This window comes from Theobroma cacao, chromosome 1 (genome assembly GCF_000208745.1).
Source record: "Theobroma cacao cultivar B97-61/B2 chromosome 1, Criollo_cocoa_genome_V2, whole genome shotgun sequence".
In the NCBI taxonomy this organism is placed as follows: Eukaryota; Viridiplantae; Streptophyta; class Magnoliopsida; order Malvales; family Malvaceae; genus Theobroma; species Theobroma cacao.
The window spans coordinates 12476711-12492211 of record NC_030850.1 but is presented as its reverse complement, the minus strand read 5'-3'; the positions used below and the strand labels follow the sequence as shown (position 1 = coordinate 12492211).

The 15501-nt window shown below is 31.1% G+C and overlaps 2 protein-coding genes across 2 annotated transcripts; both read left to right on the top strand.

The window, feature by feature from the left end:
• On the top strand, positions 1045-2178 carry LOC18612397 (glycine-rich protein). The gene is made up of 2 exons (XM_007049177.2): positions 1045-1251; positions 1784-2178. Exons 1-2 carry the CDS (start codon positions 1131-1133, stop codon positions 2035-2037), a joined length of 375 nt encoding a protein of 124 aa, XP_007049239.1. The 5' UTR covers positions 1045-1130; the 3' UTR covers positions 2038-2178.
• LOC18612396 (abscisic acid and environmental stress-inducible protein) lies at positions 10249-11510 on the top strand. The gene is made up of 4 exons (XM_007049176.2): positions 10249-10401; positions 10533-10670; positions 11050-11151; positions 11248-11510. Exons 1-4 carry the CDS (start codon positions 10305-10307, stop codon positions 11508-11510), a joined length of 600 nt encoding a protein of 199 aa, XP_007049238.2. The 5' UTR covers positions 10249-10304.

Here is a 15501-nt window from a genome sequence, read left to right as displayed (position 1 = left end):
GTTGTAGAGTACAAGAATTAAATTGAATAAACTCTATAGTGCAAAGATTAAATTGAACAAAACTCTATATTTGACTTAGATTAAATTTTACTTCATAATTAACAGGTACAAACATTTTATATTCAATCAAGCTTTTTGCAATTAAAAAAAATTTGATCATAAAATACCGCTTTAGCCATGTCCAACAGGCTGGCCGTTTTTGGAAGATAATTAGCATGGAATTATTCTAGATAAGGAGATTTTAATTATTGCAAATTACAATATAATTAGCATCTATATAAAACGAACAAAGCTCGTGAATGGCCTTAACTAATTAAGCAAGATTTGAATCTACAAAAAATTTTGAGAAGCGAAACGAAGAAATTGAGGGTCTATTATGTTTTTCATTAAATCTTTTCCAGCTACCCTCTTATGCATGACCTGTAGTATTAGGCTGGTGATTATAAATTAGTACCCTATTCTGTTTTTGGACATTTAGGCACAAGATAAAGAAAAGTGTCTCGATCAATTATGTTTTACTTATCATTTTCCCACAACATTTTCCCAGAAACTAAACAAGCTGTAGTTTGAAAAATATCTCCCCTTCATTTGGGTTGCAGTTGCCACTCGCTTCGCACAACGATGTATATCTGGGCTTCGTGTCTGGCAACTAGGCCTTTAAAATTCACTTGAGAGATCCACCGGCCTAAGGCACGCCATGGATTGGGATAAGGAAAAAACACTGACAAAGTCCGCCGAAGCAACATTTAATGCTTCAACTTCCCTCTTTAATGCCTTTATGCCCTAAAATTCATGCAATGCTAAAGATCCATCGACGCGTATTCTTGTGGAGCTGAGTCTTTGTAATTAATATGGTGCTTAAGCGTTGACATTGATTGTGCCATAACAACTGGCAAGTATGGTAAAAGTCTGACCTCTGAAATCAAATTTAATAGAGGCAATGGGGTAGGCCCAAAATGCTATGATACTGGCAACTCAGTTAAGAAGATTGAATAGTTTGACAACTCTTGTAACACCCAACTACACAGTTCTGAAACTTTTTTCTCACTTTCTAGGCCTATATATAGAGATAAAGAGTGCTTTAGTTTCATCATTCTCATCCAATACTAGGGTTTGCTTAATTTCCTTTTATGAAAATTATGAGTTCTAAGGCTTTCCTTCTGCTGGCTCTTGTAGCGGCTGTTGTTCTTCTGGTCTCTTCAGAAGTGGTAGCTAAAGACCTTGCTGAAACTTCCACTGAAAAGAAGAATGGTCAGCTGGGTCCTTTATCTTCTCTTATTATTGTTCACCAAATATATACATCTATATCTCCGTGTCTGTGTGTGATTGTTGACTTCAATAATTTGTTCTTCTACAAATTACATTGAAGACTTTATATCCACGTGTCTCGGCATTTGGTTCCAAAATCATCCTACGTTTACAGAGCAAGTGTTGGAGAGAAGTAAAAAACCTGAGTCCATCTATCACACCAAAATCTAAGATCCATCATTTCAATCTGAAATGCAAAACTAAAGGATTACTAAATTAATCCTTCAGTTTTTTTTAATTTTCCTTTCATATTTCATTTTCTTCTCAATATTAAGAAACTACTGGACGTGTAAATCTTAACGAATCTTCGTGTTTACTTCTGAGACCATCACATGTAAACCTTCATGAAAAGTGCAACTTGCTTGCCAATTTTTAAAGCACTGCATTCCTGATATTAATATTGCACAATAATTAATTAGTAGTATACGTAACCAGTGGGATCATCTATATAAACATAATCATCACAAATTTGCAGGTGAGGTGGCCACAAAAACAGCTGGGCTAGATGATGCCAAGCATGGCGGATATGGTGGATATGGAGGTCATGGCAGCAACGGAGGACATGGAGGCGGAGGTGGCTACGGTGGATATGGTGGACGTAGAGGGAATGGGGGACGCTGCGCCTTTGGTTGCTGTCGGTCTGATTATTATGGAAGAGGTTGCCGAAGGTGCTGCTCCTACCTGGGCGAGGCGATGGATGCTGAAACTCAAGCCGATCCTCACAACTAAAATACTAGCATTTTTACATGCATATGTGTGATGTGATGTACTTACTTTGTAGCACTAGAATTAGTACGTCGCAATGTCCTAAGAAAATATACTTCCTTAGAAGTATGAAGTATAAATGAATAAAATCTTGAGTTCCAAAAATGCTCTCTTTCTTTCTAATTTTCTGTGTTATTTTAGTTGAATTCATGTATCAATGGTAACCATAAAATTAATCTCGAGATGCCTACATATACTTATATGAAGTCTAAGCATGCCAAGAACAAATGCAAGGTTGATCCTAATTGTTTTAATTGAAATGTTCAAGAGAACTCAACTTTACAAAAAATCAGAGGGTAAACGCTAGGAAAGGAGTGCATGGATCCCACCAAAGGAGAACATGTTAAAATTCAAGGCTGACGGCTCAAGAAGCGGTGAATCAGGCCCGTCGGGTTGTGGATGGCTCCTAGAGACAATAAAGGAGTACTGTTGGGATTGTTTTATGGTCTTTTGGGAGTTCTTGATTCAAATATAGCTAAGTTGATAGCCGTGCTAAATGCCTTACTTTTCACAATTCTCCTTGGGTAGGTATGAAATCACTCTCTATTGAGTCTTACTCATGTGTTGCGATGCTTTCTTGGGTGAAGCTAGTTGACTCCTGACCTTGGCAGCATTGGAAATTGTTTGCAAGAATTGATTGGCTTTAGACTGTAACAGGTGAGGTGGAATATGTTCACACTTTGTGAGAAGCAAATTCTCTTACTGACTCATTGGCAAGATTGGAGGTGGGAGACGGATAAGTTCTTTCACACGTAATGGTAATTTCTCTCCAATCCAGCTCACTATATAAGGAATGGGGTTACTGTGTTTATTCTTCAGACTGTATGCAGGAAGAGCGACTGCTCACTAACTTCAAAAATTTAAAGTAAAATATTTCAATGAGAATTTTTTTATTAAAATTTTATTTTTTTAACTTTTTGAGATACAGAATTTCTAATTAAACTTTTATAATAAAATTCTTCTAATATTTTCTTTTAATTGACAACATAGTCAATCTATTTAATTTTTCTTGAAACATTATTGATCTTAAATAGAATTTTATTAATTTCAGTTTTGAAAAACTTCTTTCTTCTCAAGCAATACTTACTAGAATTGTTAACATTATTTTAAAAGCAATATATGCATTTGAAAAAAAATCAAAATTTTTTATATGATTAAATATATCGATTGGACTGTTATCTTCCATTTGTATAATTTCCTTTAAAAATTTTAACTTTGAAAATAAATCTAAACTATTAATATCATAATAGTTGTTATATTTTAAAGAGTACTCAAGATTAAGACAATATTCTTTCAAACTATTATCATCTAATAACTTCAACATTTTACCGTTGAATAAAAAATCAAAAATATTTTCATATATCTTAAATTATTTGAATCTACTTTGAAGTGAAAAAATTGCTTGATCTAATATATTAATTCTAAATTATTCTTCATGAGATCTTATTATTTCAGGATCAACATTCTCATCAATTTTTTTTTTTTACGAATGATACGTATATCATGGAAATTAGGTTCTATGTTCGTTTTAGATGCAAATTCTTTAGAAGAATCATAGCAAATGCAAATCCATATTGATTGGAAATAAGAAAAATAGTTGAAAATTAATAGTAGTGTAAGAATTGGGAAGTGATAAAAATTGAGATTTATTAGGCACATAATTAGAGAAAAAAGAAAATGTGTTATTTTATTAATTATCTTTTGACTTTTATATATTTTTAATAGAAAATGAGATAAATAGTTGAAAATTAATAAGAATGTGAAAGTGAGAGAAAATAGATATGTAATACCCCGTACTTTGACATGGTGGTTAATGAGGCTTATCGGATGCCAAATGAGGTTAATTATAATGTTTAAAAGTGAGAAAATGTGAAAATAGTATTTTAAGATAAAATATTTCACACCCGAGAGAATAATTATAAAATAATAATATTTTTATCTATGAAGAATTTGTGAGATAAAAAGTGATTTGGAAATGAATTGAGGCATAATAAGGTATTTTGGGTACCAATGAGACAAGTGAAAAATTTTGAAATAAAATAATATTAAAATATTAATATTTTATTTAGTGTCAAAATTTTTCATGAAGAAGGAATATGCGGTTAATTTAAGTGGGGGAGAGGAAGAACAAGGAAATTTCGAAGAAAAATGAAGCTAGTGGGGCTCGTGCGTTATTAAATAAAACTAAAGCGGGAAAAAATATATTTTAAATATTATGGAGACGTCACGTTGGAGTACAAGTTTTATATTTCGTTTGTACATGTGTAAAAGAAGATAATAGAAGGAAATTGGAGTTAAAAGAGTGTTGGGAGGACTAAATTAAAAAAAGAAAAAACTTGGAGGGTAAAACGATAATTTTACATAAAGTTTAGTCAAAGATTCCAAAGAAAGCTTTGACTCTCATCTTTATCAACCATGACCATCCTTATCTCCTCCAGTAAGATATTTTCTTCTTCTTCTTGAAGCTTCCAACACCATTTTCATTTCAAGTTCATGAAAATCAAATTTTTTCATGTGATTTCCCTTGTTTCTTTTCATTTCCTTTCTTTTCTTACTTCTTTCCTCTCCAAACTTCTTGGGCACTAAACCTGCAACTTCTAACCCTAATTTTTAGCACATCTAAACCCTAGGAGAAGAAGAAAGAAAAAAAAAGAAAAGAAGAAAAGCTTGGTTTCGTAATTCAAGCAAACCAAGGTAAGGATTTTTGTGTTTTAAGCTCATGGTTGGTTATATCTTTGGAGAAATAATGTGTAAATCATTTTGGCAGCTTGATGATTAATGTTTTGAAGGAATATTGGAGTTCAAGTACGGGTCAAACAACCATAAAGGTAAAGACAAATGATGTTTTAAGTGTAGTTAAGGAATCTTGAGAAAATGGGTATTGTTGTGTAGTTGACATTTTAAGTGGCATATTGTGAGAAATTGTGGTTGTTGTGAAAAGGATAATTGAACTTGATAAATATTCTTAGAAAAGATTAATATATGTGTTAGAGTTATAAACAAGTTGCTGGTAATCATAATTTAAAGAATTACGCAATTAAGGGATAAAAGCAATTTTGGTAAAAATTGTGTCAAGATAAGTTAAGTTGAATAAGGATTCGTGATTGAATGAAAAAGGGAAGTATAAATGATGTACGCTAAAGATATTGAATTGGGATTGTTGCTAGGAAGTGCAATAGTAAAGGTAGCATATTGTGGTGGTGTGCGTGGGGAAATAACGAGCAACTGGCAAGTAGGAATAGCTAGATATGCCTCTGAACAAATAGCGATGTAATATCCTGCTATCGTAAGGTGAGTGAACTTGCATTTCAAAATATTTTTGGAAGTGCCTACATGTTTAAATAAATCATTTGAAAGTTTCATTTGTTTTTGCTTTAAAAAAATATACTTGGGGAACAAGCCCTTGATGAAATGTTTTTATCTTGTGAAATGTGCAATATAAATAGTTCATGCTTTATCACATTATATTGATATGTATATTATGCTTTGGATGCTCCTTTTATGTGATAATAATGACCCAGCTATGTGCAGTGTAGGAGTGCACATGAGTTGATGATGACCCAGCTATGTGCAGTGTGGGAGTGCACATGAGCTGATGATGACCCGGCTATGTGCGAGCAGGAAGTGCACATGAGCTGAGTGTGGAGGGATGGTTTGCATGATGATGTATGTATGTATATATATATATGTATATATATATATATATATATATATATATATATATATATATATATATGTTATAGAAAGTTTATGAAAATATTTGTGAATGTGTTGTATGTTGGCATTGTTAATTGCTCCAAAATTGCTTTTCATTTTAGCAAGAAAATGGCTTTTTGATGTAACAAGACCCCTTCAACTAAATTGCTCTGTTTCTCGCTGCAGCGAAAAACTCTCGGGTAGGCAGCCTTAATCCATGCTCTGAATTTCACTACAGCGAGAAACTCTCGGGTGGTTCCAAAATTATGGTGCAATGCTTTTAATTTAACAACAATTTTGACCACCTTCCTATTAGAATTGGGTAAAGTGGTAAACATAAAAGTTGTAGCCCAGCCTCTTAGCTTTATAATGACCTAAAAATTATGTCAATTGGACTTTTGTAGTGAAAGATATGCTTGAAAAATCGAAATATATGCAAACCAAGAATGCATTTTCGTTGTAGCAAGAAACCCATTGTTTTGCTTGTCTTGCTTGGACATTTGCTGAAACTTTCATTCTTTTCAACTTCATAGTTTATCATGAATCTTTCAACACTAAGGGATTTAATAATCAAATGTTGAATTATGGAGTTTTACAAGAAATTAAACTAAATTGCATTGTTTTTAACAAAAGTGCATCATGTTTTAAAAATTTTTCCGTATCGGTTGCTTGTTTCCTTCTTATGTTCACTCATTGAGTTTTATATTCACTCTTTTAAACTTCATGTTTTCAGATTCGGAGGTAGTTGGGACCTAGATTAAGTTGTCCACATATGCTCGTCTTATTGGTAGGTACTATGGCATCTCAGTAGCTGTACCTTCACTCAAGGTCACTCTGCTGACCGTCAAGAGTCTTATGCTTGTGTATACATATAAGTAATGTAGACCACTAAGATTCATGTTAAAAATCAAATATGTATATTTGATTACTGATGCCATTATAAGTTGGCAAACGGGTAACATTATTTTAACATAATACAAATGTGAATATTGGGTTGCTATAAAATGTTACTGAAATATTTATAATTGAGAATTACAATATGTGGTTTTAGAAATGATGGCTGGGAATGATGATTGGGATTGCATAAAAAGGCTTACTTGGGCTTAATGGGTTATGTCCATTGAGCCACGCGTTAGTCATGGCCCGAAAATTGGACTGTGACAAGATATTTATTAGATATAAAAGAATAAGTAAATATTTTATTAATTATCTTAATTTTTATATATTTTTAATATAATTAATTATGTTATAATTATTATAAAATTATGAGATCTCTTTAAATTTGAGATCTTAAGTCCTTGCTCAGGTGGCCTTACCAAGGGCCAGCCTTGGCAGGAAGGGAGTGGTTAAGGGGTGCATGTTTCAAATTGTTACTCCTTTATTTTTCTTTGTTAACTGCATTTGGTGATAAAGGTGTTGACGAGATTCAGTGTGTAATCACCACACCTAATTAAAGCTGTGTAAGCTATTTAGCTTAACTTTATTAATAAAACTTCCTGATTGAGAAAAAAAACCATAAATTAATATCTGTTGTACTATACTATGCAATTTTTTTCTTTCTTTGGTTTTAGGAAGAACAATCAATATACACATAAAAGGACCAATGAGAACGTTGAGAGGCAAAAAGGGTTGTGCCTTTGGGGTGTTTTAGAGATGCTGATAATAACCCTTTTACGGACAAGATTTAGGTAAATTTTTTAAAAATTAAATTTATGATATTTTTAATCATAATATTTATAATATTTTTGAACTATTTAAGAAAATTCAAATAAATATTTAATTTTTTATTGTATTTAATCAAGTCTTTATATTTTTATTTTGAATCAAATAAACCCTTATAACTAATAATTAACTAATTGTTTTTAATCAAAATGTCACTTGTTATTTTATACCATGTGGTGATATAGTCTAATGACATGTTATGATGATGATGACATAACATAATGGCATCGCTATGAGGTATTTTTCTAGCCTTAATGTCAATGGTACGACGTAGACATAAAATGAAAATTGACATTTTAAGTAATGACAATTAATCAACCGTTAATTATAAGGATTTTTTTTGTTTAGCAATCTTACCTATTTCACCCAAAATAAAACTATAGAGACTTGATTAAGTATAATAGAAAAATAAAGACTTATTTGAATTTTCTTCAATAGTTCAGAAGTTTTTTCAAATATTACGTCTATTTTTTACTAAAAGGGATTAAATAAAAATTTTAATTCAGGCTGAGAAATTAAAAGGTCTTATTATTCGAATTAAATGTAAAAAAATTTGAAAACTTTGAGTAAAGTTTTGATATTGTTCCTATAGGTATCTTTATTAAAAAAAATATGACAGAATTTTCATTATTCAGTAAATATTGATCAAATATTGAATACAAGCCATACTTTTTTTTTCATCTTTATCTATTCAAATAGAAGCCATACTTTTAATAAGTTTTTTTACATATTATTCTTAGTTTTTATTGAACTTTATCAACTTATAAGTTATGATTTTCGAAATTAATTTTCATTTTATCATTTTTAATAAAAACCCTTACAAAATTATTCTAGGAAACCTTATATAAATTATTCCCCAAAAGTTTATTTTGGCTAAAGGGTTCCTTGAACTTACCTTTTTTTTTTTTCTTATGATCGAAATGTTTGAAATTTGTTTAGCTTTTAGCGATGACTCTAAAAAAATTCACCGCCAACATAATTTAACTTAGACTCTATTTTGTCGATATTTTTACAATTTGTCTTTTGTTTCCTATTCAGTTTTTTTATGTTTTTCTTTCTATTCATTGTTTATCAAAAATAAAAACTAAAAATATGAATTAAATAAAATCTTACTAAGTCCGGCCAATTGGCCCAAGTACAAGTTTACAAAATTTGGTCCCTTGGGCATTATTTTTAGCTCTAGGGTTTTATACAGAATTTATCTTATGTTTTAGCCATAGAGTTTTTAAATTTTCTAAATCAATTTAAATAATTATTATGCATTTTTTCTTTTATAAAATTAATATATATCTATTAAATTATAAATAAAAGAGTTCAAAGGTCAAGTTATACTCGTCTAGGCTCGCAAGCCAACTTGATATGGTCGAGTTTGGACATAACTATTTAAGTTGGAAACAAGCCCAAACCAACTAAACATTTTATTAATAAATAAAATGTACTTATTTTATCTTATTTTAAAAATATATTTAAAAAGTAGTTAAATTATGAACTTAGTCCTTGTATTTTATCAATGTGGTAGATTTAGTTTCTAAACAATAATTTGTAAAAAGTAAGTCCCTATACTTTCTAAAATTAACAATGTTAGTCTAATCGTTAACAGTATTAAAATTTTGCTATTATTTATGTTTATATGACATTTTATGTGCAATTGAATATGATAATGTGTTAATGATGATTTGACATTTTTGATCTGTTTAACAACATTCTTTTAACTGTTTTAAATTAAAGGACAAAAATTCTATTATTCTCTATCTCACAACATTTTTTTCTAAATCTCATAAATCTATTCGTATTTTTAATATGTTTCTTTTCAAATCCCTTTTAAAATCATTAACTCACATTAAATAACTGTAAGTCCGTACTTATAAATTTCATGTCAGAGCTTAGTCACGTCATATCAATACTATTATTGCACCATTTGTAAAATGTCACTTAATCATTACAATGTCATTAAATTTATTATCATAATAATAAGAAAATGTCATATCAATATAATCAAACGTCATATTAACATAGATAACAAAAAAATTTTAATATATTCGACTAACATTGTCAATTTTAAAAAACACAAAAACTCAATTTTTATAAATTATTATATAGGGATTAAATCCACCATTTTGATAGAGAATACCGACTAATTGCATAATTTCACTTTAAATATCAATAAATAATAATTTATTATTTTTGAAAAAATTAATACAGAGAGGCCCGATAGGTCCAGTCCATGGATACATCTAGTTACACTCAATAAAACCATTAAAACTTTATATAAGATAGTAATTCTTTTGGATAATTAATTCCCTTTATTCTTTATGGGTACTTGCCTTGTTTTATCGCACAGGAGTAAGGATGGAGTATAGGCGTTCAACATGAAATAAAACGATCTGATTTCTTCGATTACATGCACATGTGATGAGATCAGAAACGGAAAGCCGATTTTGACTATGAGAAAAAAAAAAAAAAACAAATTTGAGTTCTAATGCAAAGCAAGTTGGAAGCATTCTTGAAGTTCTTCAAGTTCACGTGGCAGTTGCCATGCAACTTAATGCTGCCTGAGCTCAGACAGTCCAGATGTCTTCATCCGACTTATATTTGTGGTAAGATCATATTGAAACGAATACATAGAGCCAAATCAATTGAGATTTAAGTCATACATTGCGGGCCGCTTCAGTGGGCTGAGGCAATGATCTTTTGTTTATTAGTCCTCCCCTTGCCACTATAAATAGCCTTTGAGGGAAGCTTGGTATCCTCATCATATCCTCCTCAAAAATTCTACCCTAGGACTTGGAAATTGTGTGTGTTTCGTGAGGAAAATGAAGTTCAAGCAGTTTATTTTCCTAGCTCTTCTGTTTACAATTTTTCTCCTCTCTTCAGCGGCAGTAGCTGAAAAATCCAAAGATGAAACCAAACGTTAGTATCTACACTACATGCTTTCTTTTGTTTGTTATTCCTCCCCCGCCTGTTTCGTTTTTTTTTTTTAATACAAGTATAAAACATTCATATATATAATAATATATTGAAAGCCTTTATAAATTATGCAGCGGATGCAACGGAGGAAAGGGTTGAAGGTGGGGAAGCCAAGTATTTCTGCAGACATCGCTGTTGCGGCCACTATGGCTGTAGGTGTTGCAGCTACGCCAAGGCACAGCTCATGGGAGCTCAAGCCAAGGACGAGAAATGTTGGTAGCCTGCTATATATGTGTCTCATTTTCTCACGTTTTTTTGTTTTTTGTAGTTGGTTAGACATTTTCGTGACGTTAGCAATGCTTAGTCAAGAGAAGCCACCGGACCACTTTTACTACCTTTTATTGTTATTGGGGCATTTAACATTTTCCTTGTTGGTACTGAAAAATATATGGTTCGGTTATAATGACTTGTGAGAGAAGAGAACATGAGAGAGCTCACTAACTTACTCAAAAATATTCAAACAAAAAAAAATTCTAAACATGCTAATATTAATATAAAAAATATAAAAGAAATTTATTTTTTTTATTTTGTTCTTTTCTTTTTAATTTCATTCACATATGTTTGTAACATCGATCATACATGTACAAGCAGCAGAAGTGGCACAGGAAGTAAACCAAGTTGACGACGCCAAGTACTATGGGTGCAGATATCGTTGTTGTGGCCCTTATGGTTGCAGGTGTTGCACCTTTGCTGGTAAGGCCCTGCTGGAGATCAGCTTTGTTTTATGCATGACATAATGTGTAAAAGGTCTTAGAACAGCCCAATAAGATACGTGCTTTGTCCTTGCAGATATCATGGCAGAAGAGTTAAACCAGCAAAACAACTTGATGAAGTACCAAGGAAGTGGTTATGGTGGTGGCGGATATGGTGGAGGACGGGGTGGATGGGGCGGTGGAGGCGGACATGGAGGTTATGGTGGCGGCGGTGGCGGACATGGAGGAGGTTATGGTGGTGGCGGTGGCGGCGGTGGCGGACATGGAGGAGGTTATGGTGGTGGTGGGGGACATGGTGGCGGCGGTGGTGGATATGGTGGTGCTGAAGCCACTCCATAAGAAAACCAGCCAGGCTTAGTGTTGGAAACCTGGTGTAGCTCCAAAGTTATTCAAGTGTGTGCTACGCATATAACAAGAAAGTGGTAGGAATAAAATGCCTCCCATGAAGTTGACCATGTAAGGAAACGGCCTGTGTGTGATAGGTTTAATGTACAAGTAAATTTTCTACTTGCTGCAATAAAAAGTTGGTTCTAAGTCCCTTTGCTAGCTGCAATATAAGAACTTCATGTTGGTGTTCATATCATTACCCTAATTTGAACCCAAAACCTACATGTCTTAATCTATCCAAGTCCAAATCGATGAAGATATCTAAAATAGCACTAATGCAAGACAGATATTATATAAAACACAACTATATTATACGTGAATTAAGAACCTTTTTATTTTATTTTTGCTTATAAATTAGAAATAATTTGCTATTAACGATTTGAGATTAATTAATACAAGCTAGTTTAGCTTATGACGTGTGCAGTGCAATACTATTATCATCGGCCAGTTGATTGCATGTTCCTCTAATCCTTCTCCCTTCGTAGCTTTATTGAGATTTTCTGTGAAAATTTTTTTATTTTAGTTTATTATTAAAATAAAATTAATTTTTTATAAAATATATGTTCTCTGATTTCTAACGTCAAAAAGAAGAAAATAAAAACAACATATATGAAAATAAATATAATATATAAAAGAAAAAATAAGAGTATTAAATATTTAAAGAAAAAAAAGTTAACTACATATTTGTTACCCGAACAAAGTGAAACAATTGATTTGGTAAATAAAATTTAAAAATTTTCTCAAACTTTACTTTCTTTAAATAATCAACTAATGACATAACGAAAAATAACCAATAAGAATGCATCATGATTAATGTGTCTAAAATGCCATATTATTTCACGTTTATTTTTACTAAAAAAATTTATTTTTTAAATTAAAAAATTTGGAAAATAGTTTTAAAAATAAAAAAGCTAGAAAATAAAAATTCAAAAAAAATTAATATTCAAAAACTAAAAAATATAAAAAATATGTCATGAAATAAATCTTAAAAGAACAACTATAAGAGAAATAAAAGAGAGTATTTAAAGGAAGTAAGAAGATCTTATCCAAGTGTGTATTTACAAATGAAGTGAGAGGCCTATTTATAAGCAAATAATCCTTTTATCTCGATAGAATTTATAAGATGAAAATAATACTAAGGGATTAGATGCATTAAATTCTAATATTCATCCAATCTAATTTATATCTAAATCTAAATATACATGGTATAAATGGATATTCACAAAAATATTCATAACACTGCCCCTTGAATTTTCATTGTATTAAGAAAATGCTTCGTTAAAACCTTATTAGAAAAAAATCTCATGAAAAAAAATTCGAGTGAAGGAAAAAGAGTATATAGTTCATTTCAAGAATATGTTTTTGAAATACTGCCTCATTAAAAACTTTATCAAGAAAAACCCAGTGAAAAAAACCTTGATGAAGGAAAAGAGTACAACACTTTTTTTACTCTCTCTAATGACTGCATTATAAAAATCTTTAAAATGATTTATTCCAATCTTTTGTACCAACTTTTCAAATGTTGCAGCAAGAATGACTTCAATGAACAAATCTACTAGATTGTCACTTGACTGAATTTGTTGAACACTAATATCACCTTTTCTTGGAGATCATGAGTGAAAAAGAATTTTGACGAATTTTGACAAAATATGTTTTGTTTCATCACCTATAACATATCCTTCCTTTAATTGTGTTATGCAAACAGTATTATCCTCATATAACATTGTTGAAATTCCCTTCTTGGTTGACAAGCTACACGTTACTCAAATGTATTGAGTTACAAATCTTAACTAGATACATTCACGACTTGCTTCATGAATTGCTAAAATCTCTGCATGGTTAGAAGAAATAGCAACTATAATTTTTTTTTTTTCATAATTGGGGGAAGGGAGATTCGAACCCTGCTCTTTAGGTAGAGGGATTATGCACCAACCAATGAGACAAATGCTCAGGTGCAAATAGCAACTATAGTTTGTTTTTATAGAACGCAATAAAATAGTCATACATCCACATGTAAATAAATAACCTGTTTAGATCAAGCTTTGTGTGAATCAGATAAATATCCTGCATCTACATATGATGGGTTATCCACTTCTGGTGGATTATCCATTTTTTTAGTAGGTTAAGGCATCCATCAACTTTTGATGGTAAAATTATCTATCCACTTCTAATGGTAAAATTATTCTTAGATTCTGATGATAAAATTATTCATCCACTTCTTATAGTAAAATTATAATTAAAATAGTGATAGTACAAATTATTATGGCCATCAATTATTAAATAATGTTGCATTCACTTCAAGGAATGGATGGATTCATGATTGTGACCATTATTATTAAAAGATGTTGCAATCACTTCAGAGAATGGACGAATTTATAATTTTTTATTAGTAGCTCGTTTGTCGCATTCACTTCAAGGAACAAACATTTATAATTTTTCATTTATAGCTATATAGTAGCAAATTCACTTTCCAATTAATAGACAAAATATAATATATACAACATGATAGTAAAATTCATATTAAGGTTGATTTTTAGGGAATGAAAATACTAAAGAGATATCAAATCACTTACCTAATTTTCTAAAATCAAAAATTAAAACCCAATCATTAAAATCCTTTTGAAGCTTGAAAATGATGAAAACATAATAATTCTAAAACTTGAGAGATCAGGGAATCGTGTTGATAACATGTTATGAAATAAATCTTAAGAAAATAACTATAAGAGAAATAAAAGAGAAAGTATTTAGAGGGAGTAAGAAGATCTTATTCAAGTGTACATTTACAAATGAAGTGAGGGGCCTATTTATAAGTAAAGAACCCCTTATCTCGATAGCATTTACAAGATAAAGATAATACAAAGGGATTAGATGGATTAAATCCTAATGTTCATCCAATCTAATTTACATTCAAATCTAGATATACATGATATAAATGGATATTTACAAAAATATTCATAATAAAATAAAAATTTTATGAAAAAAGGAAAGGGCAACTATGAGAGAAAAAGAAGGAAGGAAAGGGAAGAAATGACAAGAAAAGGTGAGGGAAAAAAAGGATTGGTCGACCAAACACAAATAGCCCAATCTAGTCGATGCAAACCAATGCTCCCTCCTCCTTCTTCCCTCCATCCCTTCCTTTTTCTTTCTTTCCTCTCTCGCTTCCCATTTTTCCCTCTCCCCATTTGTTTTCTTGATTTTTATTTTTTTTATTTTTTTAATTTCAAAAATAAAAAATTCCAAAATAAGATCAGAATAAATTGATATGACATTTTTAGACATATGAGGGATTCTCATTAACCATTTTATGCCACGTCACCAATTTGACTAAAAGTGTTAATTAAAGATACAAATTGTTTAACGAACGTAAAATTCAAGTACCCAATTGTAAATTTTTGAACTTATAATATGAAATTAACATTCTTTGTGTGTGCCATACTGAATATTCTGGTGTAATATTATCAACAAATATTCCTAGACTTATTCTATGAGCTTGTTTCCATGCCTTAATAATCTTTTCGACTTTCTTTGACATCCTTGGTTTGCCATAAGAAAACTCAATTTGTTCGAGCTTATGAGTCGTTGAGACGAATTGTTCAAATCCAACTTATCTTTGTACCATAAATGGAGTATAAGTAATTGCCCCCCATAATCCCCAAATAGGAATTGACATCTTGTCTCCACAACTACATAACATTGGTTGAAGTGCCAACCATGATGCTTCCCATACCACTTGTTGCCTTATGAGGCTTCACAGTTTTGAGATCCATGCTTTTTTAGATTTTTGCATATGCCACTCACTCTCATGAAACTTGCTAATAGGAACACTGTTAGAGAGGTTTGGTGCTCAGAATTTACTCTTTTCACAATCAAAGTGGCTCTTAATCCATACATGAAATAATTACACACATCCGGTCAAACTCCCTTTTCCATTTCGTCAATAGTA